This window comes from Watersipora subatra, chromosome 1 (assembly GCF_963576615.1).
Source record: "Watersipora subatra chromosome 1, tzWatSuba1.1, whole genome shotgun sequence".
Classification (NCBI taxonomy): domain Eukaryota; kingdom Metazoa; phylum Bryozoa; class Gymnolaemata; order Cheilostomatida; family Watersiporidae; genus Watersipora; species Watersipora subatra.
Window position 1 is genome coordinate 71,443,002 of NC_088708.1, and position 27,540 is coordinate 71,470,541.

General features: G+C 37.1%; 1 protein-coding gene across 7 annotated transcripts; it reads right to left on the bottom strand.

Moving 5' to 3' along the window:
- Positions 1 to 1,401: 1,401 nt before the first annotated feature.
- LOC137408860 (caspase-7-like) lies at positions 1,402 to 27,502 on the bottom strand. 7 transcript variants are annotated; one of them, XM_068095454.1, is made up of 7 exons: positions 27,366 to 27,419; positions 16,038 to 16,074; positions 12,572 to 12,703; positions 8,338 to 8,516; positions 4,506 to 4,678; positions 2,488 to 2,626; positions 1,402 to 1,850 (listed from the first exon to the last, which is right to left on the bottom strand). In XM_068095454.1, the coding sequence occupies exons 3-7, from the start codon at positions 12,667 to 12,669 to the stop codon at positions 1,624 to 1,626; spliced, it is 816 nt and encodes a 271-aa protein (XP_067951555.1). In that variant the 5' UTR covers positions 12,670 to 12,703; positions 16,038 to 16,074; positions 27,366 to 27,419; the 3' UTR covers positions 1,402 to 1,623. The 7 variants fall into 7 exon arrangements, with proteins under 7 accessions (XP_067951555.1, XP_067951547.1, XP_067951589.1 ...); XM_068095446.1 differs by lacking the exon at positions 16,038 to 16,074 and having other exon boundaries at positions 27,366 to 27,502; XM_068095488.1 differs by lacking the exon at positions 16,038 to 16,074 and having other exon boundaries at positions 12,572 to 12,623; positions 27,366 to 27,417.
- Positions 27,503 to 27,540: the final 38 nt, after the last annotated feature.

Genomic DNA, 27,540 nt, shown 5'->3' on the forward strand with positions numbered 1-27,540 from the left:
GATGGTAATCAATACCTACTCCCTAATTTTTACACTGGCTTACTCTGACTGGCCAGCTAGTAACCTCGTTGCTGCTCCTCAATAAATCGGTGTTTCGGTGTCTATGAACATTCGTATAATGTGGATTGACTCTGACTCTGTTTATATTATTCGCAAGCATGATTAATTCGATAATTTTTGTGAATCGCAAAACTCGCTTAGCTTGCGGATTCATGCCGTTTCTATGGTGCGACTAACCTCCGAATTGGTTCAGAGTTGCGCATCATTCGTGTCATGGAAACATAGCATATAAGCTGTTTTTTAATACCTGCGCGACACCGGAATTCGGCTAGTAATATCATATTAATAAGAACATAGATATGGTCACAAGTTACTTTGTATTTCAGAGTGCCAAATCTACTAAATACATGCCATTGACCATGGGGGGAAGCGGTCTATTATTTATCACCTCTGGCCATGTCAACATATCTGCTCCTTTACACAAGCAAGTCTCTTATCAGCAAATTAAGAGGTGAAGAGGTGAATTATACTCATTTGGCTCAGTTTTAACAAGAATAAGTATTCAATGATTTAGTGAAGATAATTATTATGTTATTCCCTAGTTTAACTTACAATCAACGAGAGCTGAAGTTGCAAGATTTAAAAAGTTTTTCAGGATTTACCAAAGATGTGACAAAACGTTGGTCAAATAATTTGTAGTCTTCGACACCACTCATCTATTCTCAGCAATACAACATGGTTTAGCATTTAATTCTGCTCGAGCTAACCATAGCATTCACAACTTCATGGGAGTCCCTTAAAATGTGCAGCATTCAAAGAATGAGCTCACCATGTAAATGACAACACATAACCTAAGATCTACTACCTACTTCATCCAAATGATATCCTATGATCAGTGTAGTCTGGGTGTATTACTGAACAAACACTGGGTATATCTATATTTCTCAAAGTATGTCCGTATGTGTGGCATTCCGGTTATAGCTATCAAAATCTTGGAATAAAGATTCCGCATCACAGAGGATTTTATCTCAGACCGTACCGTTCCCCACTTTGACGCCTTACCCAATAGGCCACGGAGATTGAGTCGCTCACTAGCCGGTATAAGTCACTATATGAGAGCACATACCTAACGGCTTTGCATACCATGCAGGATTATTGCATATGTGATTATCATTAGTTAGCTTACTAAAATTTTCCGTTGGCAATGTGCCAGGCTAATAGCAAGTGGTAGGATACTCTCATCACTTCTTATAGTTTATAAACTGATTTTTATTACCCATACAGCACAGCTAGTAAATGTATATAGTACAAAATATAGTTGCCTACACATGCTGATATGCGAAGCTAAGGTAGATGCAATTTGCAACATAAACTGCAGCAGATAAAATCTAAAAGCTCAGCTATATGATGGATAATATATACAAAAATGCTAATCATAGCATAGAAAGAATGTAAGCATGAAATTTATAAAATCAGCCGGTAATGACACCCTAAAGGTACTGCATCCACGATAAATAAAAGTATACAAAAATAAAATGTGAAAAAATCTAAACTGTCAATGTTCATAGGTAAACACAATTAAAACAAGTCTTCAGACTTGACGGCAATCAAGGTGCAAAACTCTCAATCAAAATATATGTCTTTAGTGAGGGTCGAGAAAAAGTAGGGGCTCTGCTTGCCACGAGGGAATGTCGGATGGGCAGAAGTTGTCTGGAAACAGTAAGAGACTATACGGTTGACTCGAGTCAGAATGTTCACTAAATTCAGTCTTCGTCCATCTTCCCTCAGAACTTCACAAACTGCCTGTATAAACCAGGATCTTTGCGCGATATCTCGAAATGCTGGAAAGCCTACCAACACATTTATATTGAACAACCTGAAAGGGTTTTCCTTCAAACCATCAACATCCCAACTGCCAATATGATTGCACACGAAAATGTGAGGTCAAAGGTTATTGCTACAGGGAAACAAGTGTAGAGAAAGCTTTAATCTTCATCCAATTATCATCAGCTTTATAACAATACTACAACACAGTTATGTAAGGAGTGAAAGAAACAGTCAGGCAAGAGATGAACCAATGAAAAGCTGTACAAGAGTTGCAAAAATTTGAGCAAATGCTAGAAAGAGCAGCTGTATAAGGGGTGGATAAAACAGTGGCATTAGCGACGAAGGAGCAGTAGTATAAAGGGTAGAGGTAGGAGCGGTCGTACAAGAGGTGGAGGAAACAGCATAAGTATAAAGGGGTGGAGGAAGAAGCACAAGTATAAAGGGGTGAAGGAAGACGCAGTTGTATAAGGAGCAGAGAAAGTACTAGTATAAAGGGTGGAGGAAGCAGCAGTAGTAAAAGGGGTAGAGGAAGAAGCAGTCGTATAAGGGATAGAAGATGGAGCAGAAGTACAAGGGGTGGAGGAAGGCACCATGGTGAAAAAAGAAACAGGAAAATTTCTGACAGGTAGCTGAAGAAAAGAGCGGCGCAAGAGACAGTACCTGAAGTTGAACAGCATGAGTAAAGAATGTCTGCCGCCTCAAGATTAGCTTTAGGTCTAAGAGCAGCAGGCGCACAGCCAGGTGGAAAGGCATCTGCTGTGTACCTCCTTCCTTCATCATAATTGTCACCCTGACAGGCCTAAACAGAAAATAGCGAGGAAATGACTACATTATGTTCGTCTGAATGATCTTTCCAAGTGCATGGACTTGAGTTGCATTACCACTAGCAGTCGCCAACCAATGTAAGCGAATTTTGCAAACGTACATGTAAGCGCTATAAACTACTCAATTAGATGGTCTATTGTATGTCTTCATATATACTTCATATGAACTTATTGACTTGAGATATGTAAGCGCTGTACTCAATTAAATGGTCTATTGTATGTCTTCATCTATACTTCATATGAACTTGACAGTTTGAGGTATGTAAGTGTGCCAGTATAAAAGTATAGCAGACTCAAACTTACACTGTATGTACAACAGCACTGATCTGCACCAGAAAATAGCTAACCCTTTCAATTAGGATTTATAGTGCATACAATAGCAATAGTAGTTGGTCAAATATTAATATGTACATAAAAAGGTGTGAAATTGCCAGCACGACACTAAAGTTTGTAGAGCATTTCTCTTTTACTGCATGCTAGCAGCTTGGCTGTCACTTGCAATGATACCATATGGTCCAACCTCCGGACTGAACATCAATAGATACAACCCTCATAAACCGAACAACAATAGATAAAACTCTAATAGAGTGAACAATTATAGATCCAGCTCAATAGATTGAATAACAACACCAGATTCATCTTTCATAGACTGAACAGTGCTAGATATAGCCCTCACAGACTGAGCACATACGGATCCGAATCTAATAGACTGAAAAACAAACCAAGTTTTATCTTGTCCTTGATGTGACCTGAGTCTTGCATGGCAGGCAAATAAAAGGATATCCACATCACGTTGTCACTTTGTTTGCATGGCAGGCATGATGTGCATCATGCGGGTTGTTGGCAAGGGGAGCTGAGGGCAAGTTAAGTGTTTATATGGACATTCGCGTCATGCGGATTGACTCCGGCGACTTGTTGAAAAAAAGGTAAGGAGTTGTACCCTATAACTTACTAATTAGCAAAGCATTTAACGACGCACGTGTTAGTGATGCAAATGCGTGAAACGCAATCGAGAAAGGACAAGGAAAGTATTGAAAATGTTTAAAATTGAATAACTGGGTCAGTATTTCAATGCGCATCATCCGCAAGTGGTGTTTCTATAATTCGCAAGCATGATGGATTTGATATTTTTGCGAATCACAAAACTCGCTTAGCTTGCGGATTTATGCCGTTTCCATGATGCGGTTAACTTGCGGATTGGCTCAAATTTGCGAATCATGCGGCGACATGGAAACATAGTGTGTGTCAGTGGAGATAGCTGAGAGGTAATTAGCTGGGGTGACCAAAAATCACAACTGATTTAAAACTGAGAGAAGAATAGGTCAACAAACAACCCTAGCCATATGCAGGCAAATATTATCAGGGACGATGAGCAAAATACTTCCAGATCAAAAACACTTGATCGTCGATGCTGCCTGGTGAGTGGCAAGTAAAGGAGGACGTCCAGTAACACTCAGCCTGGTCACAATATTAAATATATTTCCATGGGTCTGTCTTCTTTGAGCCAATTGGAAAATAACACACTTGCAGCAGATTCTGTATTAAAAAAGATTGGTTTCATTTCGGCCATCTCACTACAGCTCTAAGCAACCCAGATTGTTCCCAGCACCAGTTAAAAGTTCTAGCCGTTAGAAATGAAGCCATATACATCGGAATGGAGAATTGCAAACGGGCAGTAATAACATGTGCAGCCAACAACATTCAAACAGACTAGAGTCAACCTAGATATTCTGAATACATCAGTAGCATGATAGTGTAGCGAGAGAGAATGAGACTCTATTCTCAGGGCGATACAATGAAATGTTATCAGAGTAAGCTTGCATACCTCTATAGACAAATGGCGCTTATCTATACCTGTATTAAAATGATCTTCGGTTTTCCAGAAAGATTGACGCAATCTTTTGTGATAGGATCAAGAAGGAGTTTATAGGAGATGGCTTTGTCAGTGCCATATATATAATCAGGGCAGCCATGAGACATGATGACGAGAAAGAGGCAGTCATAATTGGAGTGATTCATACCAGCAACTACAACGATCAGAGATAATTATTAGGTATAAAGTTTTAATTTAGCTTATTTTAGTTTCAAGCAATGATACAATTATAACAACAGAAGATCATCAATATTACATGACCTACTCGCGGACAGCCGGATCGGGTGAGTCAGCATAAAGAAAACAATTTAGCGTGAGACCATCATTTGGTTTGTGTCCAAGAAGGTACACCATTAGTGAGTTGTACTGAGTAAAAAAATTGAAATGGCGTAATCCATCGCTCTTTGATTTGTAATACAAGTTTTAAACAACGTGTCATTTCCATTCTTTATTACAATCAAAATAGTTAAAATAGTGACACTATGTTATAATAATAGAAAACAAAGCAAACCATACCAAACATTTACAATCACAGTAACTCTATGTTCTTCACAAAAAGCGCTTAAAATTTCATTCAAGATGAGCTTACACAGAATCTTTGTAGATTTTGGAAAAAGAGTCGGTATTTTCCAATGGTATTTTCGTGATAGTTTTTGATGTTTAAGGTGATATGTTTGCCAGAATTATTAAAATCGATAAAACTTGATAGCGTTTAAAACACTCGGATCAATCAAAGTGCGATTACGATGTTTCTAATTGCAAAGAAACAAACAGGAAAGAGAGGCATAACCCTTAAACTTGAATGCAATAGCCGATATCGATTATCGCAATGATAACAATTAGTGATGTCATTTCGCACGTATTTGTCTTCTGAGCGTTTTAATCGTGATGATGATAATCACGTTTTATAGATTCTAATCTAAAATCATTCTGGCAATCACATCACCTCAAATATCAAAAAACAACCGTGAATGATAAAAAAATACTGACACTTTTTGATAAAATCTACCAAAGCTTTGTGTGTGTTCATCTCTAATGGTAAAGTAAATGAAATAGATATAATGTAAATTTGTACATGTAGTTATAAACATCCATATTACATAGAGGAGGCTTATTATAATACAACTGTATATTAGGTAAGGCCTGCTATGCAGCACCAGTACTATGTATTGTATACATACTTCTGTAGAGCATAATACAGTGAAACATGGATAACTCGCCCTCGGATATAGCGAACACATGGTTAACTCGACTGGATTTGCTTGGTCCGTTCCCACGCAATGATAAATGGCTCTATATAACTCGAATTCAACACTGTTATAACGAACTGTTTTTTGCCCAACGGCTACCGAAACGGTTGCTATCGCTTTAGAAAATCACTATATTCCTAGCCATAGAGGTAAACCTCAACTTTTCGTAATTCACAAGCGTCGTTATTACCTCCATCGGCAAAATATTTTTGTCAACGACTGTTCTAAAGGTTTGTTGAAATTTGATTTATACTGCTATACGATGAATAGAACGGGCTAGCCGGGTCACGGGCGCAAGGATTTTCGCCACGCACATACCAAACAAAAACAGCATGTTGTTTTTGTTTTGTATTTGCGTGGCGAAAATCCTTGAGTGCGTGACCCGGCTAGCCCGTGATGAATAGTTTTCCGACGTTGATTCCGTGTTGAATTAACGTCGGAATGTTGAATGTTTAAAACGTCTTAAGAATTGTGGTAGTCAAACGTATACGTTGTCTTAGCTAAAAAAAACTATTCATCGTTTGACCTAAACACAAAATACGTGTGTACATTCAATAAGTATCCATTCAAAAAGCGTGAGTGATATACAATGTACCGTAAAACCTCGTAAAACTTTTAATTGAACTGCCTCGGAGTGTTGCTCTTAACGAATCCCAATTAAAGTAAGGTAATCTTTCCATAAACTTCAAGAAAGATCGGCAAAATTGATCGTGGGTAAAACGCTCAAAAGAAAAAGATGTCTTTTCTTTGAGCATTTCAGCAACGATCAAGTTATGCCAATGTCAATCTAAAAAACGTCCTGGCAATAACATCACCTCAAACAATAAACCAATCTCAAGTGATAGAAAAATCTCTATACTTTTTGATAAAAACGTTTTAAACTTTACATTAGAAGCATTTAATTTGAAACAAGCCATTTGTGCTTTTGATTTATATTATAGTTTGTATATGTTCATGTATCTACTAATAAATAAGTAAATACATGTACTTGTGACAGTGCTCTGATAACTTGAACACTCTGATAATTCGAACACTTTTGCTCGGTCCCTTGAAGTTTGAGTTATCCGAGTTTCACTGTATTTTACAATTCATTCAAATTGTTATAAGCTGCTGGGAACAAATAATTGAGCATGAAGGTCATACTTTTCATGCATTAGTTCATCATATCTTACTTTTTGTTTATCAACATCAATACTGTGACCATCTTCAGCATGCCTCTTAAACATTCTCGACCCACAAAATCATTAAATGAACTTAAAACAGACTGGAGAATGCTTACGATGAATGGAAAAGTGACTTTGTTAGATCGTTAGATATGAGTTTATTAGTTTAACAGATTTTCACTTTTCGCGGGTGGTAATTAGTCTAAATTAACCGAAAAAAATTATAATCACACTTAATTAATACTGTGGAATACAGTACTTGAAAGAAATGATATTTGATAGAATTGATTCTTGATATAAATGATCTTTAAAGGTTGACTTGCAATAAAATTCACATTACAGTTATTTGGTATCAAAAGATTCACAATGTCTTACTCTGTTGTGTTGTAGGTGCAAAATGTGTGGAAAAATGATTACAAGCTCTTAAAAGCTCAAAAACGAAAAGCCGCCGTAGATTGGAAATTCTTTATTTCTCTGACGTAGCCATGAAATTTATTTATTGTCTTGTCACGGATGTTCTCACGTGAAATGAATCGCCAAGAAAAATCTCAATATAAAACTTATCGTAGCACTAGGTTATGACAAACACTTTGGGTTTTTACCGAAGACCCCGTATCAAATATAGATGCTCGCTACTTTACAGTTTTGTTTTGGCCTGGTCTAATCGGCAAGTCGTAATCTGATCATGTGACCCAATACTTCGCAAATAATTTTTGCAGCACTTTTCGATTATCACAGGCGACCAACAGGCTCGTCATGATTATCAGACAATGATATGTACTCTTTCGAGGTAAGGCTAAAAAATTAAATGAATTTTTACAGCAAGTTATAAGATATCACTGCTAAAAGTGACAGCATTACGGTGACGATAAAACAGACGCGTAAGAACAATAGACATGGTTTTATTGAATGCGTGAAGTATATTTGTGAAAATATTTTGACGAATAAGGATGCATGAAAGTGTAAACAGAAACCATCTACAACAACTACGTCACATTTGAGCCGTTTTGGAAAAAGAATCCAGACTACGGCAGTCTCGTGTGGCTGCGATTAACTGTTTGTTTTTTAGCTTTTAAGAGCTTGTAATCACATTCCCCCATATTCGGCACCTACAACACAACAGAGTAAGACATGGTGAATCTTTTGATACCAAATAACTGTAATGTGCATTTTGTTGCAAGTCAACCTTTAATAGAAACAATATTTGATACACATGATCTTTACAATTAATTAATACTGTGGATTACAGTACTTGAAAGAAATGATATTTGATAGGATTGATCTTTGATACACACGATCTTTAATAGAAACAATATTTGATAAAAACGATATTTAATAGAAATGATACTTGACAAAAACTAATAGGATGATGAGACAACCAGCCAGATGAGACAACAAACCCTCTTTGACAACTTCTGTCATTGCTTCAGCAGTCAGGTCGTCCTTTATAAGGAACTTTTGAAATCCTATTAATTTAAGAGCTTTGACAAGGTCATCCCGGTCTTTTTCCGAACCCGTTCGGTTTTTCATGAGCTGGATTGGCGCAAAATTGACATTGTTGATGATAACAGCGAGACCCCTACAACGTACCTTCACGATAAATCTCTATTGCTAGAACATGACACACTAAACTGAAAGTAGCCACAAACGTTCCCAATATAATACAGGAATAATATATATCTATCCGTATAAAATCAAGTGTTTGTGTGTTGTCATTTGTATATCCATTTAATAGCGATCGGTTAGCTAAAAGTACAATTAGTAATACAACTCTCAAGAATCAAACCTGTATAATCGGGTTCACAGAAATTCACCGCGCAATACCAATAAACCACTATATATATATATAGCTATTCATATATGTGCATAAATATATATTTACATATACCGGTATATAGATACATAAATATACATATATTTATATTATACTATAAAATATAAAGAGCGTTTAACTGTTAGTCCAACAATACAAACTTGTTTCAAGCTAAAATAGATGTGTGGTGATAACCTGAAAAAGATCAAATTTTAGATGGCTACCAGTATATGCGAGTATAACTCATCAACTCTCAATAGTCAATGGGTAGTCACCATCAACATCGGTTTGGCTTGCAAATAATCATGAACTTTTCAGCAAGGCAAAGATTGTGCTTTACGCTTGTACTGAGTAAACTTTACATTGCTTAACTTTCTTCCATTCAACAGTGTAAGGCCCAACACAACTAATTCATGTTGTTGTCTGTTCTAGTCACTGTTGCTTAACACGCAGTGCTCTTTGTCTTATCGCAATCCCTATTAAGTTGACATTCATTTTTTGTTTGCAGTTGCAAATGTGTTTTGTGGCTTTTTTCAGAATGCTTCCTGCTTCCAGTGTGAGCATCAATCTGCGTTTTCGTGTTAGGCGTACAAAAATTGCTAAGTTTTAAAGTGTGAGGGTGTAAAGTGTAAATATTTTGTGAAGCTTGTGACTCTTGCGAACGCATTGTCTGATGATGTTGATGAAAGTCTTGCCTATATTGGTTTTTACATTTGCACTGTAAGCAGGCTGTACTAGATTGTTTTGTTTGTGTTGCCGTCAGCTTTTCTGGTTTGATTTTTCAGGTTTGTAGTCAATTTGGTAATTGTAACGACTGTCTTTTAGTATTTTTTGATATGACGTTTTTGTTTCATCAAATTCGTCCTGTTTGAGGATACGCCTTTCATATTCTCAGGCATGTTTTTCAACATGTTGGGTGGTAATTGCTTTTGTTATGGATGTATGGTATGGTGCTGCCAGGTTTGGTGTATGGTCTGGGGTAACCAGTTCTGAGGGTGAAGGTTACATCTAAAAAGTCAATGGTTCTTTTGCTTGCTTCAATTGTGAACCTAAGTTGCGTTTAATAAATGTAGAACATACTTCTTTCTTCAGTTTTTTAATTGCTGTTGGTGTCGTGCTGCGTGCTGCCTGTCAATGTCTCTGGAAAGGTCCAATGTTATACTTGATTGCTCAATATAATAACGCCAATGAGACTGTGCATACTAGAGCGTAATCTTGGCTGCGTTGTAGCTGTCCATAGTCACATCAAATAAGTTGTTCGTGTCTTTTTTCGTCTAAAGTTCGTTGTTGTAAAACAATAATCATTTCTTGGCGTGTCTGATTATCTCTGTTTCTTTTGAGATGTGCATATGTTTTTCTGTGTGGTCTAGTGCTTGTGTCAGTAAGTCTTTAGTTTTGGCAGAGTAAAAGTCAACTAAATCAACTGAGATAAATTCCATATTATTATGGGTCATTTTTCCTCTGTTGGTTCACTTTTTGTGTCAGAAAGAAATTTTTATTGTCTGATTGGCACAACCATTATGAGGCTTCTAAAAATTCCCAAGGGGCTCCATTTAGCAATAAAAAGGTCTTTGGACAGAATATTTATTTGTGTTCAACATATAACAACATTTGCCATTCTAACTTTCAAACTTCATATCATGAGAAATGTTTTTGTGCATTTTAAATAAATTAAGGGAAAAAATTTGTGCCAGTCAAATAAATTAGGAAACAAAAAAGAACAACTATAAAAGTGTTTAGATGTAAATGTGAAATAATTAGCAAGTAAATGAAGCTAAATTAAGTTTAAGTTTAACAAATCAAGTTTGTTTTGCTACAATTACGATAAAAGATAGCTCGGTAATGATACAGTTAAGGCAAACTGAAAAGAAAACAAAATAAAAATCCTGCACATATATGTTGAATTAATAATAACCATTTTTGCATAGTGTGCACGCGTTTATGTGTATAACAAGGTTACTGTTCCACCAAGAGCTATCTATCAAAACTTTGAATATTACGATACAGGCACCTCTCGACACTGGTGGAAATGTAAAAATGGGATATTGGACTGTCTTTGTCTGACCGACTGATGAGAGAATTTGAAGGCCATTCCTACTCGAGATAATACAATTGTCCGCAAGAAAAGTATTGACCTTCACTGCGATTTAGCGACCTTCACTATGATTACGATAAAAGATGATTTGTATGTTGAATTAGTAATAACAATTCATGCAAAGAAGTGTGTATAAAAAAAATAACTGTTCCACCAGAAGCTATCCATCAAAACTTTGAATGCGACGATACTGGTACATTTCGATACTGGTACAAATGTAGAAATGAGATATCGGACCGCGTTTGTCTGGTACTCTGTTTGACCGAACGAAAAGAGATAATAGAGGCTATTCCTAGTCGAGATAGTAGATATTAGCCTTTACTGATTTAGCAATCGAACCTTACAAAAAACCGGAAGTAGAAGTGTAACGGACATTTGAAATTGAAACGGCACACTTTAACTTCTAAATTAAAAAAATAGGTAATAGTAGGAAAAGATTTGTGTTGAAACAATTTCAAAAATTAACAAATTCAAAAGGTACTATTAGTTATTAATCAAAATTGCACATTTAGCGTGCACTTTTTGCGCCATACGCGTATGCATACAGTATATGCTAAATGTGATAGAATCCTAATGACTGTATAGCTTTTCATTCAAAGATTTTAATTGCTATAACTGGACGGGCAGACATCCGAACAGACGATAACGACAAACTTTACGATATACGCATATGTACACTTATAACTACAACTGAAGTTCTACTATATTGTAAGTTAATAAAGTAATATTAAAATAAAAGAGCTGTACAAGAAATTGGAGCAAATAGGACTAGTTATGGAAAATAGTTGCACTTATCTTTGCAGCTACTAGCAGTTTCATTACTTTTTCTGTCAATCATCAGGCTGACAGGATAAGACAGATGATTGACAGGAGAAGTCATGAAACTGGTAGTAGCTGCAAAGATGAGTGCAACTATGTTTCACGACTAGTAAATGTACACTTATATACATATATGACATTAATATCGATCCACCCGAAGAAGGGTATAAAATATAGGTGGTATTAGCATCTCTTCACCCATAAATGGGTCAAATACATCTTACTAAATTTGACAAGCTAGTCGAAAAATACAGCGCCACCCTCTATTTAAAAGTCACCTCTAATTAAACATCATTATATAGGAAGAGTTGAAAAATAGAGCGACTTTGCTCTCAGATAGAGATTTTATGATAATGTAAAATTAGCAAATCGCGAACCCTAAACCAAGTGAAAATGATAAAAAAAGAGAAAATTTGATACAAACCAATTATGTCACAGTAGGGGCGACAGGGTGTACAATTATACCGCAGTAAGGGTGCAGTCATCAAATAAAAAGTTAAGTTTAGTTTTTCCTATTCAAAGGGCTAAAGAGGTGAGTTTGAGACGATCTTGGAATGGATTAAGCAATTTACACGTATTTTAGTATTCGTATGACATAAAATCCCTATAACATAAAACATCCTCGGAAAGGATTATTTACGTTGTAGAAACGTCTACTGTACTATTCTAATAGTGAAACACCCGAGTTATTTCAGCGAAGCCCTTCACAACGCAAAAGTGATTAGGTGCAATACATTCACATCAACAAATATCAACGCAATAGAGCTAACATCCAACAACATATCTACTAAAAATAAAAGATGACATACAAATAATAATATTGTTCTAATAGTTACTGTTCATTGCAGCCCTTTATAAAACTGTAAGTAACAGCTGACCTTAAATGTTGAAAATCGATGACACTAACCTGCGCTTCATGGGATACTTGAAGTCATTATCCGTGCGAGCTATATAATCCCCTAAAGCATATGAAAGAGGAACAGGAGTGGGCTCGTCTACTTCCATCTTTTTTAATACTGCGCAGCAGTCTTACTGTAGGCTACAAGTGCAGAAATGCAAAAATAAGTTGAAAATATGTTGTCTTTTTAATTGTAACGCTGGTGACACATTGATCAAGTTACCCACTCATTAGTTAACAACTAATATACTAGTTAATTGAGCACAAACTTTGGCCTTGACCCATCTAATTTGGCTGTAAATCCGGAGTTTTATCTCTTTTAAAACATTAACTTCGCTAACTGAATATTACCAATGTCAGTCATCAGATGTAATTTTAGTGCATGCTATAAGTGTATGGCTACTGTAAGAAATACAGCAAAGCTTAATGCAAGTCAGCAGATTTTTCTATGAAAAATGTATCCATACTTGATTTGAATAACACCATCCCACAAACACAAAACCTTGACATTTACATTGACTCAATAGGCAGGAAAATGGACATAAAACAGAAAACAATTTATCTCTGTACAACTACAACAAATAATGGAATAGCTAGATGTAGCCCTAGAAGTTCTTTTTAAATTGGTGTAATTGACTGACATGGGTGGAGTTTGTTTTGCTGACACTTGCTTTACATGATTACAAAATTTTGGAGAGCATTTATCAATTCTTAACTGGCTAAAAAATTGTATTTGACAATTTGGGTGAGGATTTAGACGAGGGTTAACAATAAACCAGCAACCACAGCATTTCGAGCTAAAAGCCACCCAAATTATAACCAACAAATAAACAACAGAAAATATGGTTTCAGGGCTTTTGCATATTTGTAGGAAAGAATGGGAGTGCATTAAGAACTGAAAAAAATAACTTCTTATTTCGTCAGGATACTCATATATTAAGTAACACAAAGTAGTATATTAATGTTTCTGTTATTGTTGCACATTGCTTCAGCCAGCCCTCATTAAAATTTCTAAGACCTAACAAATCTCTTTCCAGCCTTTCAGGCCCCTCCAACTTCAGTCTCCCCTATTCCATTAATACTACTAGCACTTCACTGTGATACGTTTTCATTTACAGCAAAATAGTAATACTTAGAATACTTGTGATAATTTTCTGGCTAAACGATGCACCCCTTGGTGTAGCACCCCTTGATCTAGCACTCCTTGGTTTAGCACCCCTTGGTGTAGCACCCCTTGGTGTAGCACCCCTTGATCTAGCACTCCTTGGTTTAGCACCCCTTGGTGTAGCACCCCTTGATCTAGCACCCTTGGTTTAGCACCCTTTGGTGTAGCACCCCTTGATCTAGCACCCTTTGGTTTAGCACCTCTTGGTGTAGCACCCCTTGATCTAGCACCCGGTCGAGCAAAAATCATTTCAGCATAACATCATTTGAGAATAACAAATCATCATCACACTGTACATTTATCAATTGCAAATAATAATACAATTGAATGTTTTAAACAACATTTTTAGTCACCACTGATGAGAACATATTACTCACAGAAAAGTTTCTCAACAAAAGTTGTCAAAATTTGTTTTAGAACTATTGCAGACCATTTCTAAAAAATATTTATCTGAACCACTATACTTGCACACTTTTTAAGTCATTTGAATTAAATTTAGTGTTAAGATCGGATGTTATCATAGAGCCTTGTCAATCATTACTTGTCAATAAATGAAATGATTCCAGGTAGTTCTTATACACAAATAGAAACTTCTACAATGACACATAAGTTCTATCTAGCAAAGTAAAATAAGCTCATGATTCAATTATTCATTTATATGGACTTTCATGAGCTCGTCAGCAGGCCATGAATGTAGGAAAGCGCAAAAGGTATGTTCAAGGGAGACAAATATAAGTATCTTGACACAGATGTTAATACCACTGGCTTAATAGAGTTGCAATAGTAAAATAAAATACATACATTACAAAGATGTGGTATTGTCAGATGTTTTATAAAATAAGTTTTGTATTAAATAATTTACGGAGGTGTCAGTGTAAGCCAAACATTGGAACCTGTTTTGTATGTTCAGTTTTTTTGTATCTACATCCAAATAGGCTCATTGATGTAATCTATTGCATTTTTTGTATGTTTTCCACAATATTAAAAACTATGTTTTGCACATTACAGAGTACTTAGTTTTATCTCAGCTTTTCAAAAGTAAATAAATTCTCTTAACTTAACAATGCAGAAAGAGATCAATTGCATAACCACAGCTAAGCACTATAAGAAGGAAAAATAAAATTAGCAATATAATGTTCTATAAAAAAGAAAAATATGCTACGAGATAGAGCTCCTTTAATAGCTACTTTTTGACTTCTATCTGTAAAAAAAAACTTTTATTCAATTGCATATGTTCTTGTCTATACTATCAAACTGTTTAATTTTCTGGATAAGAAGTCTATATGGAACCTTGTCGAAGGCTGTTTTGAAATTAAAAATTAAGCTGTGAAAAATTAAGACTTTTTCAAATCCTTTTGCTAGATCATGGTAAGTAGCGCACAAGTTGGGTTTCACAACTAGGACCACTTCTAAATCCATGTTTAGGGTTTGGTTGCAATAATGGAGAACAATAGGTTTAAACAATTTGCATGGAATGCTCATTGAAGAGATAGGTCTACATTTATACAGATCTTTTCTATTTCCTTTTTGTTTATAAGGGTAAGTAAGGCAGATTTTCACTGATGATGAGACACTCCACTGTCTATTGGTGCTTGAAATAACTATGCTAAACATTCAGCTATCAATGTAGGGTCTATTAGGAGTTCATACTTTTTTATCCGCTCAGGAAGATTTATTATTTTGAATGCAATGTATGAGTTTGACAATACCATCCGGGTCAATCTCAAAAGAGCTATTGTCAGTGGGCAGGAGTTGTAGTTCGCTTATACTCTCATCATTAAAGAACTGACTGGAAATATTCATTTAGCACTTCAGCACACTGCAGAATGATGAGACACACACTGAGGAGACTTCCGTCACTAAGCTTTAAACTGGATATAGGGGCTTGATCTTTTTGTTTTCTCCTAATGTACTTATAGAAAGAATTGCTATTACACTTCTCAAACGGTTTGCACATCTTTTTCACAATGAAAACCTTTTTCATAGTTCTGTATACCTTTTTATTATAACGCCTCTGCTCTTGCTGTATAGAAATATCACGAAAACAACATACAAACAGAGAATGCAGCCATACCACAAGATAAGCACATAATACATACAAGCAGCAAGACAGACACCCAAGGACATCAAAAGATCCAATAAATAAAAAACGTCAAAAGCAAATAAGAAACTCCAAAATTGGAAGAATCAATCGTAAAATTGCGTCAACACCAGCTGGAGAAACCGCCAAAGGGATGTAGCAGCAAATAAATCTGTCAGCCACCACCACAAAACCACCAAAGAAACACTGGAGACAAATCAAATGATTACCTTGTATACAGATCGGCCATTCTCTGTCGAACACGACCTAGATACCAACAGTAAGTTACGAGCTCCATCCTACATGTCCATGAGCTAAAAACTTACGCAAACACGATTTCTTCGCATACCTGACAAAGCATTGAACCTTAACACTCAACCTACTCCCACAGTCTAGCCTTCCTACATGCTAGACATCTTTAAAAAAGAACAGCTCCAACGACTGTCTTTTTTGAGGGTCTGCTCAGATGCTCTACCTTCTGTCTGCTGAGGAGCCTCTCTCCTGCCTTTGAAGTCTATCCCCCACCACCTGCCAAAAATTTCTGCCTATGGTCTGTCATGACTCTCATTTGACTGTCAAAACTCCCAGCCATACAGGACTGAGCAAACAAACACGGATGATCGTTCGAGTAAGGATGTAATTTTTATTAGTTATTTTAACCATTTACCATTAATATTATTGTTTAGAAATTTGTTAGTTAGGTAATTTAATTGCTGGATTTGCAGAATAAAGAAGTAACTTTCACTGGTCAATATCAATATTGTTTATAATAGCTTAACACCTTCATTAATACATGAACCAGTAATAATTAAATTATTTCCCACAAGCTAAGCAAAGTGCACAAAATCAACATAGTCAAAATCAAATAAGATGACAGCAATTCAAACACTGATGTTGTGTATGGGTTCGGATTAGTTATGCATAACATAATTTCTCCCTAAACACATACATGTATAACATTCTTTATATTTGAAAAAGACGTATATGTTCCTAGCTGATTTGTACGCTTTGTAAAGTTTTCTTTGCGTTATGTGCAGCTTCTTTGCACGCCTATTATTATTGCTGTTATCAAATGTTGTCTTTGTCCAGCGTGGCATAAACTAGAGTTGTAAGTTTATTAAGCAAATCTTTATTCAAATTAATTTTGTGCGATAATATTTGAGGACTAATTTTGGTAAAACATTCATGATAATTAGGAGAACAATAATTAGGAAACACCAGTTAGCCATGTGCAATTTAAACATTGGATGTGTTACTACAACGATTTTGTTTTTAAAATGCAAAGCCTAAACAATTTTCATTGGTTTTGAAGATATTTAACAGTTAGCTATTTTAATTTAGCACATTTAGTTAAGAATTTGCAGCATTTACGAACAAATAATTATTACAACTGTTACAGGATAAAAATTCTTTGGATAAACGCTAAATAAATTTTATTATTGAAAATTTCATGGTGCAGTATAGCAGGTAATTCGATTACAAAAACTTCACGCATGAAGCTGCTTTATTTAAAAAACAAAATGAAACTTTTTACATGTCCAACTTGGCAAAAGCAAATTATGCTTTAGAAAACAAAGTGGATGTATTCAGTACAAAATCTAAACATTTAAAGCAGTAAAGTCAAAAAAATTTAACAATACTTGAAAAATTATTTTCAAAAACAAATAATTTGTGTATTAGTATCTTATAGGTTATTTTTTGAGGAGGGTAATGGGTCAATGGTTGCAAAAGCCTGCAAAACTTTCTCATCGCCCTATTTTCCACACATTCCTTCACAAATATTGATCTACTACAAGAACAACTTCTAAAATGTCCACTAAACACAAATGGGACACGCCTTAATAAAACTGGGATTCGTTGAATTAAACTTATCAAGGGCAACGAATTTGTGGATGCTGGGACTATCGAGCCATTGTAAGTTCCTCTAAAGTTCACAGAGCTGGTCATTATATCACATGCTGGTTCACATAATATCGTCGTATTTTGACGTTGATGCCAAAATACTGCGGTGATCGTCGGTAATAACATATGCTCAACCTACCATAAACACATGCTGTAGTTTGCTTAAGGCTGGTTCACACTATATCGTTGTACCTCAGCGTTGCTGCCACAATACTTTGGGTAGCGACGATGATAACAATGTTCACACTATCACAAACCCATCCATGTTTGCATCAGTAAATACTCCGTAACAGTGTTCTCATTTTTCTTTTTAATTTTTCGTGAAGAAAGCTCTTTATTTTCAGGCACTTGAATTATATACTAGTCCCGCAGCAACTAGCACAAATGGAAATGTGTAGATGAGAATATCAGGGAAAGTGAATCATCATCTTGAACCGTCAAAAAAGCTGCCAACTTTCTCAATGTATCCACAGTTCTTCGTCGATGCCATCGATTCACGGTGCACAGTTGACAATGAGCGCCGAAAAGACAATGGCAATATATGTGGCGTGAACCAGTCTTAAGCAATGATACAGTACACACTCTGTGTCAGTATGTCGGCGTTGCTCCCACAATACATTGGTGATCGTCTGTGGTAATATTGTTCAAACTCAAAAACCTATCTGCGTTTTCATAGCAAATATTCCACAACGTAGCATTCTCATGCATTCACTGAAACGACGCAATACTAGTTCCGCAGCAACAACCATGAATAGAAGTACATACTGTATAGAGCAAACAATACGCGACAGCCAATCACCACCGCCCAGTCCGCGACAGTCAATCACCACCTCCGAAGTGATGCACATTACAGAGACTGTAGTGGGTGCATGATGAAATATTGGGAATTTTAAACAATTTGATAGATGCAATGTTTCTGGTATATCCGTGTTGCCTCGGAGATGGCATCAATTTAAGACAAACATAGTTGATGAATGGTTGACAAATATTTGCCGAGAAGACAATGGCAGCATACTGTGATACAGTGTGAACCAACCTTAGGTCTTGTATTGGGCAATGATACAGCTACAGAAATTTGGTGGTGAATGATTAGATCCACTATTCATTTGCCAATCAAACGACTGCATAACCATGCTGAAGACTCTGTATGTTGTCAAAAGTGAGATACGAACCCATACACCTGTGGATGGTAAAAGTGCAAGTGCTGGGATGCAATCATCAGCCGTAACTTTTGCGAATTATAGACCTCTAAATGGCCAACACTCATATGCAACTGGCAGTTATACATTTAGGACTGTGTCTGTATGATGCAATAGCCAATATATGTCAGACAGTGCAAGTTAGAAAAGATGGTCCGATGGGTTGCTGCTGACATGCAGAAGCTTGATATTGAATAGCAACTTTTCACTTCTATAAGCTACGTACATGTGTAGGGCTGCCAGTATGAGTGTTTTTGTCTATTATAGGCTGTGATGTGCAGCAGGTAGAGGTTGATGAATTTAAGAATGAAATATTTGGGCGAAAAAGCAAATATTTGTTTTAGTATCTCAGTTTGTTGAGTAAGATGAGATGCTTTATTTGAGACTTTTCATAACAATGCGTGAAATACATTCTCAAAGTGCGATGATAGCATATAAAAAATGTCTTACACTTTTTCTCAGTCGATACTTCACGAACATTTTCTGTGGCAGTTGAGAATTTTTGTGGATCTATTACACATATTAGTGATCAAATGAAAACACCCTGAATACCAAAATGTAGTATTCAGATCCAATGATAGATGGAATTCCAATTTTTCTTAGGCATTTCATGCAGGTCAACAAGCTTGGAATTTTTATAACTGTTTTACTGACAGCAATAACGGCGACTACGGTTCAGAGTTCAATTTAGGGGAATTGTTTCTGAAGAGGAATTTAATTTGGTTTATTTGGACTTGCCCAAACACTTTTCTCAAGTTGAATTCACCTATTATTATAGAAACGATCCAGAGAGTGACAATAAAGCTTTTCAGGAGTGAAAATATCTCCACTGATATTCACTGTGGCTGTAGTCATAAGAACACGTTTTTATGTTGTTTACTTTATTAATAATACACTGCTAGACTTGTAATCTTGCCAATAATGAGCTTAACATTGTATTGACTGCAGTATTGCACGTTTCAACTTCCTTTGAAAGTTCAACCATTAGAACCAATCAAGTGGCTGAACCTTTGAAAAATGCTTTCACTTTCATTAAGTATTATCACTATGGTAAGCCTGTTTACCTTGACTTCATGAAAACTCATATGGTTGTAGTTATAAACTAGGCAACATTTTAAAGCATATAACATGTAAAGGCCGGACAGTTATGCGAAAAAAATTAAACGGCAGAAGAATTGATGGTCGGAGTATGTTTTACTTACTACCATAAATGTATTCTCTTCTATTGGTGATGTAACTTGCTCGGTATCAATGTTTCTCGTAAACCACTTGTAAATCTGTTTGACTCACCGCTGTAGTAATAATACCTGGTTCTGTGTTGGCGATGCGGTTTATCTGTTTATTTTAGCGTGTTTTCAAGTATGAAATATAAATTTATTATCCTTCAAATTGTAAAACAATGCATGATGGCAACGGCTAAGCTGTGTTTCGATTAATACTGGTGGTAATCAACACTCATGTGTTGACCTCACCAGGTTGAACAGCACAGTAAAGTGAGAAGTCCACTCTCTGGCTACAGTCGAAGAGAGTCTGAGCAGACTAGTAAATAGCAAGATGTTTCCCAAACTTGACACCCACAGTGGCTGCTGACAGATCAATTTGAACAGGGTGATGGAAACTGACTATCTTTTCCGGGTCTGACTACGGGTTCCTTTTTCTGACTATCTCTTTTGAGGGTTTTGCCACAAGTACTTGGTGGAATCGAAAGCATAGTTTGTAACATGGATGATATTCTTGTTCATGATTGAGACACGCATAGCCACAACAACGAACTCGAAGCAGTGGTAACTATCTTACAAGAATCGAAGCTTAATCTGAGCTACAAGAAATGTGAATTCCGGAAAACTTCTATTTCCTTGTTGGGTCATATCATCAATGATGAGGGAATAAAGCATGATCATGTCAAAGTGCAGGTGATCATAGATTTACCTGCTCTAAAAGACAACACAGAGTTGAGAAGGGGTGATGGGATGATCAATCAAATGGCCAAATTCACACCCCCGTCTAGCCAATTCAAATGCCGCTATGCGAGACCTCCTCAAGGAACGAAGTTATTTGATCTGGGAAACAGATCAAGAAGCAGTTTTTGAAAAGATAAAAGATACTTGGCTTCGTGAAAATTATGGCAGAGCGCTCCCTCCCACCCATGTTGGAAACCATTGTGTCCAAAGAAGCCAGAAATAGCGGCCTAGGTGCAACGTTGTTTCAGATACAAGTTGATAGTTCACACCGACCAGTAATTAATGCTTTGTGCTCACTTTCAGATGCAGAAAAGGAAATATGCCATGATCGACAATGAAGTCCTAAAAACTGCGTGGGCTATGGAAAAACTTGATCAATTCGCTTGAGGACTGTTCTTCACTATTAAAGGTTGACTTGCAACAAAATTCACATTACAGTTATTTGATATCAAAAGATTCACCATGTCTTACTTTGTTGTGTTGTAGGTGCCAAATATGTGGGAGTGTGATTACAAGCTCTTAAAAGCTCAAAAACGAACAGTTAATCGCAGCCGCACGAGACCGCCGTAGTTTGGATTCTCTTTCCAAAACGGCTTAAATGTGATGTAGTTGTGGGAAATGGTTTCTGTTTACACTTTCGTGCAACCTTATTCGTCGAAATATTTTCACAAATATACTTCACGCATTCAATAAAACCATGTCTATTGCTCTTACGCGTCTGTTTTATCATCATTGTAATGCTGTCACTTTTAGCAGTGATATCTTATAACTTACCGTAAAAATTCGTTAAACTTTTTAACCTTAGCTCAAAGGAGTGCATATCATTGTCTGATAATCATGACGAGCCTGTTGGTCACTTGTGATAATCGAAAAGTGCTGCAAAAATTATTTTCGAAGTATTGGGTCACATGATCAGATTAAGAATTGACGATTAGTTCAAGCCGAAACAAAACTGTAAAGTAGCGAGCATCTATATTTGATACGGGGTCTTCGGTGAAACCCAGTGTTTGTCATAAACTAGTGCTACGATAAGTTTATATTGAGCTTCTTATTGGCCTTTCAATTCACGTGAGAATATCACGTGACAAGAAAAATAACCAAACTATCATGACTACGTCAGAGAAATAAAGATATTCCAATCTACGGCGGCTTTTCGTTTTTGAGCTTTTAAGAGCTTGTAATCACATTTCCACATATTTGGCATCTACAACACAACAGAGTAAGACATGGTGAATCTTTTGATACCAAATAAACTGTAATGTGAATTTTGTTGCAAGTCAACCTTTAAAACAGACCACAAATCTTAGTGTCATTGATGACTGTGAAAAATCACGATAGGGTGCCAGCCAAAGTGATACCAATAACGCCAGATGTGATACAGACCAAAAGTTTGATATTTGCCTGGAAATCATCATTACCTAGCTGACCAGCTCTGTTCAGAGCACCGGCTGAAAAGCCTAACAAACGAATAATTTTTTTCATGAAAGAACCGGAAATGGCTACTCATCACATCAAACCACCTAATCTGCAAGTTGTTAGACTGCATGAAACACAACATGAAAATGAATTATGTAGATGAGTAATTGAGTAGTGCAAGAATGGCGGGCCAGTGTATAAAAATGACGATGATTTGGCTCTACAGCCTTTCTTAAAGGCCAGCCTTTGCAAAATTCCACCATTGGCAAATCTTTCAATCATAATGCTTCCAAGTTTTGGTACCATCACGAGGCACAACTCTGGGCCTTTTCTCAAACTCCTCATTTAACTTTGCAAAACTTTACTTTCCTTATATTTTCATTGTATTCTATAGGAACTTTTCGTTTGTTGTAAAAGTGTCTAGATCGGATTACGCACCAGTAATGGGAGTTGTTGCTTTCATCATTAAATGCAAACTTTTGTGGATTGAGCAGTTTGTTGGCTGCGATTTTTTTGGAAATGTTATAACATTTTGGCTCAAATTTTATTATTGAGTTTTCGCTCATGAACTATTTTGGAGTTTTTTTGCGCATGCATGTTCATATCTGATGAATTTATTGCTTCATTTAAAACATTTTCAAACAAAGTTTCATAAATATTAATGGCATGTAGTGACTGCTTACATGATTACTAGTCTGAGTAAATAACAGAGAAAAATACGGGCATTCGCATGTACAATGCTTTATATAGATCTGAATTATTTTTTGTTGGCGAAGCTCCAGTCACAATTGCATCTGTGATGCGCAGTAATGAGTTATGCCTGTACGAGTTCTCGGGCTCTTTTTGGCTTCTGCAAGTCCGTCTTTCCTAGATTGTTTTGTTGTCGCCCTTCTTCTGTGGCGTCACTTCCAAGCTTTACGCTCCGAATCTCACCCGGTCTAGTACGGTTGCCGCATACCATTATTGTGTCAACAGGCGGCAGAAAATGGAGTTTATGGTAGTTTACCAATCTTAGCTTCTTTTTAGCCTAATAATTAATAATTTGGTGTTCTACAGCTTTTTTAGTTGATAAGCTGGTAATAATTAGCTATTAAAAGGTGAGTAGAAATACAAAAGTGCCTTTTTTACGTCGTAAAAAATTCGGCAAATCAGCCAATCATATCTGTAGACCCAAATCTGAATCATTGTTAATATGGTGAAAAATTACTCGTATCGATAGCAGTTAGGCATTTGGTCTGTTTCCAGTATCGTTCAGTTAGAGGCTGTTGTTAACACTAGTAATATCGGTGGATATTTGATATCTCTACCCAAATCGATTCTCACGGCTAGCTAGTAGAGGAAATTTGAGTAGAGATTAAATTTTAACTGCTACTACCAACGTCAACACTCACATGAAGTTGAAGCAAAGAAGGAACAGGTTCTCACCTGCACTTGCCTTTTTGCTATTCCCTGCAATGCATCACTACTACGTGACTGACTTCTCGCTTAACCTTCGTCACTATCTGTAATTACCGTGACCTCCGACACTAGCGTAGCCTGGGGCCAACTAACCCAATTATACAACATACCTTATCTTTTCCTTCTTTGGGCTTCAGACTTTTCACCACTTCTCGGCCAAGTTGGCTAAGCGGTTATTAAAAATTTGGGCAGTGAGCTTTTAAAGTTTTATAGTGTGAGAGAACGAGTTACGGTACAATATAGACTGCTTTTCTTCAAAGACCGGGTAAACATACCTAGGTCAATGAAGAAACTGTATTTAGAGAAGTGTCATATCGGTCACCTGAAAATTGATAAGTGTCGTAGGAGAGCTAGATGCCACTTCTAGAGGCCAGGAGTGAGCCTAGACATTTGTGAGTTTATAAGGCACTGCAATACTTGTGTCATCTGCGGGGCAGTCAAGCACAAATCTATGGTTGAATATGAGTTACCAGCGAGGCTTTGGGAAGCACTCGATAGTGAAATATTTGTATTGGATGGAAAGTTGTATTTGTTGATAGTGGAGTACTATTCCAGATGGATTGAAGTGTTGCACATGAATGATCAAAAAACTAGGGAAGTAATAACCGTTATGAAAAAGGTCTTTGCTTGCTTTGGTATTCTTAGCCCTCTGCGTTCGGATAGTGGGCCTTGTCATAATAATGAAGAGTTTAGAGATTTTGCAGATTTGTACAACATCAGAGTAGTTACCAATAGTCCTCAGCACCCACAGAGTAATGGATTGACAGAAAGCGTAGTTGAAACAGCGAAAAGTTTGTAGAAAAAAGGATAAAGATATGGTATTGTTGATATATAGAACAACCCCTCTGTCAACTTGTTACTCACCTAGCAAACTAATGTTTGGCGGAACGGTTAAGTCAAATTTGGGTGTAATCAGTAAAGGGGGAATAGATTATGAGGAGTTTGAAAGTAGAGATAGAAAAAGGAAGTTGATGTTAAAAAGTAGTTGGGCTATCTAACACCTACTGACACCGGAGCAGCAGGTACGGTGGCAAGAAAGGACAGTTCGCCAGAGAGTTACTGGGTAAGAATCGGTTTGAGCAACATCAGGAAAAATAGAAAACATCTGTTTTCCCTGAATAACAAACTCACCTGACAATCCAACAATAATACTAATGCTTACACTGACAGTAAGGACTGTGCTACTAATAATGCCTCTAACAATCTCAGTGAGCTGTTTGAGCATAGTGAGGAAGTTGGGACACGATGTTGGGTAGGTAGCCAACCTGTGGCTAGTGAATGTGGAAAAACAATAGCAGGTTTAAATGATGGAGTGGAGGAACCCTGCAATGCCACTGTCAAAAGTGGCTTGAGTGGGGCGCGTGGTGGGAGTAGTCAGGAGACCCAAATTTAGGATGGGTCCGATGATGAGACAATAGTCAGGGGCAGTTACCCGGAGTGACTGAGTCAGTAAATCTTGACTAGATAAGGATAGTGTTTACTACTAACTATTAGTAAAGGAAGTTGTCATGTTGCAGATCGGTGTAACAAAATGCTATCATTAAAGCAATGATTCAACTAAGGGAGACATTCTGAATGGCGAGCTAGTGGACAGCCGGAGGGGCAGTGAGGAGAGGGTTACGGAGAGGAAGGACAGCAGTAGGCAGGGAAGCAGAGAGAGTAGTGCTGGCGAGGATGACAGCATTACAGGGGAGCCCAAGAGTGGCAGTGGATCGAACAAGTTGATGCCTCAATCGTAAGAAATAAAGTAAACTCCACCAGCTATGTGAGTCACCGGATGAGTGTATGTGTATTTCTTGTCAGGTGTATGCTGGAAGATCTAAGACTCAAAGAAACAAACAGAAAGGGAATGTTGTATAATCGGGTTAGTGGGCCCCAGACTATGCTTGCAATTGTAGCTAACTCTATTTTTTCTATCTTCTCTACTATTTGCTCCATATCTAGAGGCATATATCTAACTGCTATTGTCTCTATGCCTCCTACTGTCCCTGTCCTTGTTATACTCTCAACTCCTTGCCCCATACCAACTAACATTATGATCGTCATGACTATCACCATAATACTCTCTACCACCTCTAGGAGAATATCTACCTCCTAAATTATATCCTCTATCACCACCACTCGGGTACTGTGCACGGCTGTTGCACTCTGACACTTTCGCTACCTCCTCAACCTCACTTTTCAAGCAGCTTCCTCTACTCTCCGCTCTCAAGAACCTGTCTGAATTAGCCGCCATCTCCCATATCTCAATGCCTCATTCAACATTGCCCAAGTCAATTTGGCATTCTTCATCAAGTCTCTACTCACTTTTCTATCTCTCCCAAAAGAGCATTGAAAGCTATTAGAGCAAACCTTACGCCACCAGCATTGTGAGCTACCTCAGCATATCTGCTCAAACTCTCAACTCATTGCAAGAACTCTATCAATTCCACCAAATGCTTGTTTAGCCATCAAGAACTTCTGCCCCTTCACAAACATGCTCTCCAGTCTACCATAGTATTCCTGCAAAATCTCTACTGCCTCTTCATAAGTGGAATCTACACCATTTATATCAAACCCTGCACCTTTCAATACTCTGCCACTGTGCCCAATAGCTCTCAATAGCGTATCAGCTTAGCTCTACTTTTCATAATAGGTTGTCTGTCACCACCTTCACCTTTATAACCTCCCCTCTCAACAGCACTGTCGATACATGAATTTATCTCTTCTACTAATCTCTCCCACAAATCATCACCATGCTCACCAAATACCAGCTTCAGATAACTGGCCTCCACTTCAAAACGCAATTATTCTTCACCACCATCGCAATTCACTCAACGTCTACTCTCCTCACATTCTCAATTCACATCTCTTTCGCAAAAATGAATGACTTTAAATGGGACATACACATAGATGACATTACCTCTAGAGCATATCAAAGGTTAGGGATGTTGAGGAGAGTATTACACGGAGCACCCAGAAACGTCAAAAAAATTGCATATCTTAGTCTGTGCAGGCCCGTTTTGGAATTCGCTTGTGAGGTATGGGATCCATACCTCATAAAACATGAAACACAACTGGAAAATGTCCAGAGGCGCGCTGTGCGTTTTATTGCGGATCTTAAAGGGGTGGAAAGCGTAACTATGGCCAGAGACAAATTAGGGTTGGAATTGCTTAAGAACAGACGGAAGTCGGCTCGAATGGTTTTACTTATAAAAATTCTCTCCAGCGGTGTGCATGAGTCTTTAGTCAATAATTTTAACAATATACACAATGACACACACTCACATCATACCAGATCGGTATCCAATGACGTACCTAGGGCTGTTCCAGCCAGCAAAACATTTTATCATAACAGTTTTTTACCGAGAACTTCTCGCGACCTACGAGGAAATTTTTAACGCACTTTTTATAGTCACGTTTTTACTTCGAATATTACTTGACTTTTATTGAAAACATTTGAACTAAATCTAGATATGTACATGATGGCCCTTTTTTCCTCGGGGATCGAGGTCTTAGGGTTCGATTGACCAAGACCAAGACGAACACGTCTTCCCCTTATATGTTTAATCACGATACTTCACAGCTGCGACACGTTACAGCTTTGTCAACTGCACCATGTTGTATGAATGAATGTACTCACATGAATCAAAGAAGAAACTGGTCCTCCGGCGCACTCGTTTTTTTTGTTTTTATCTCTACAGCGTCCCTTGATATCACCAGAGCCGTATAGCTTCCCAGTGCGAAGCTACAAATGTATGCGGCTCTGCTCGTCACTCAGACCTGCCAACCCTGGGGTGGGGGGAAAGGAGTGAGAG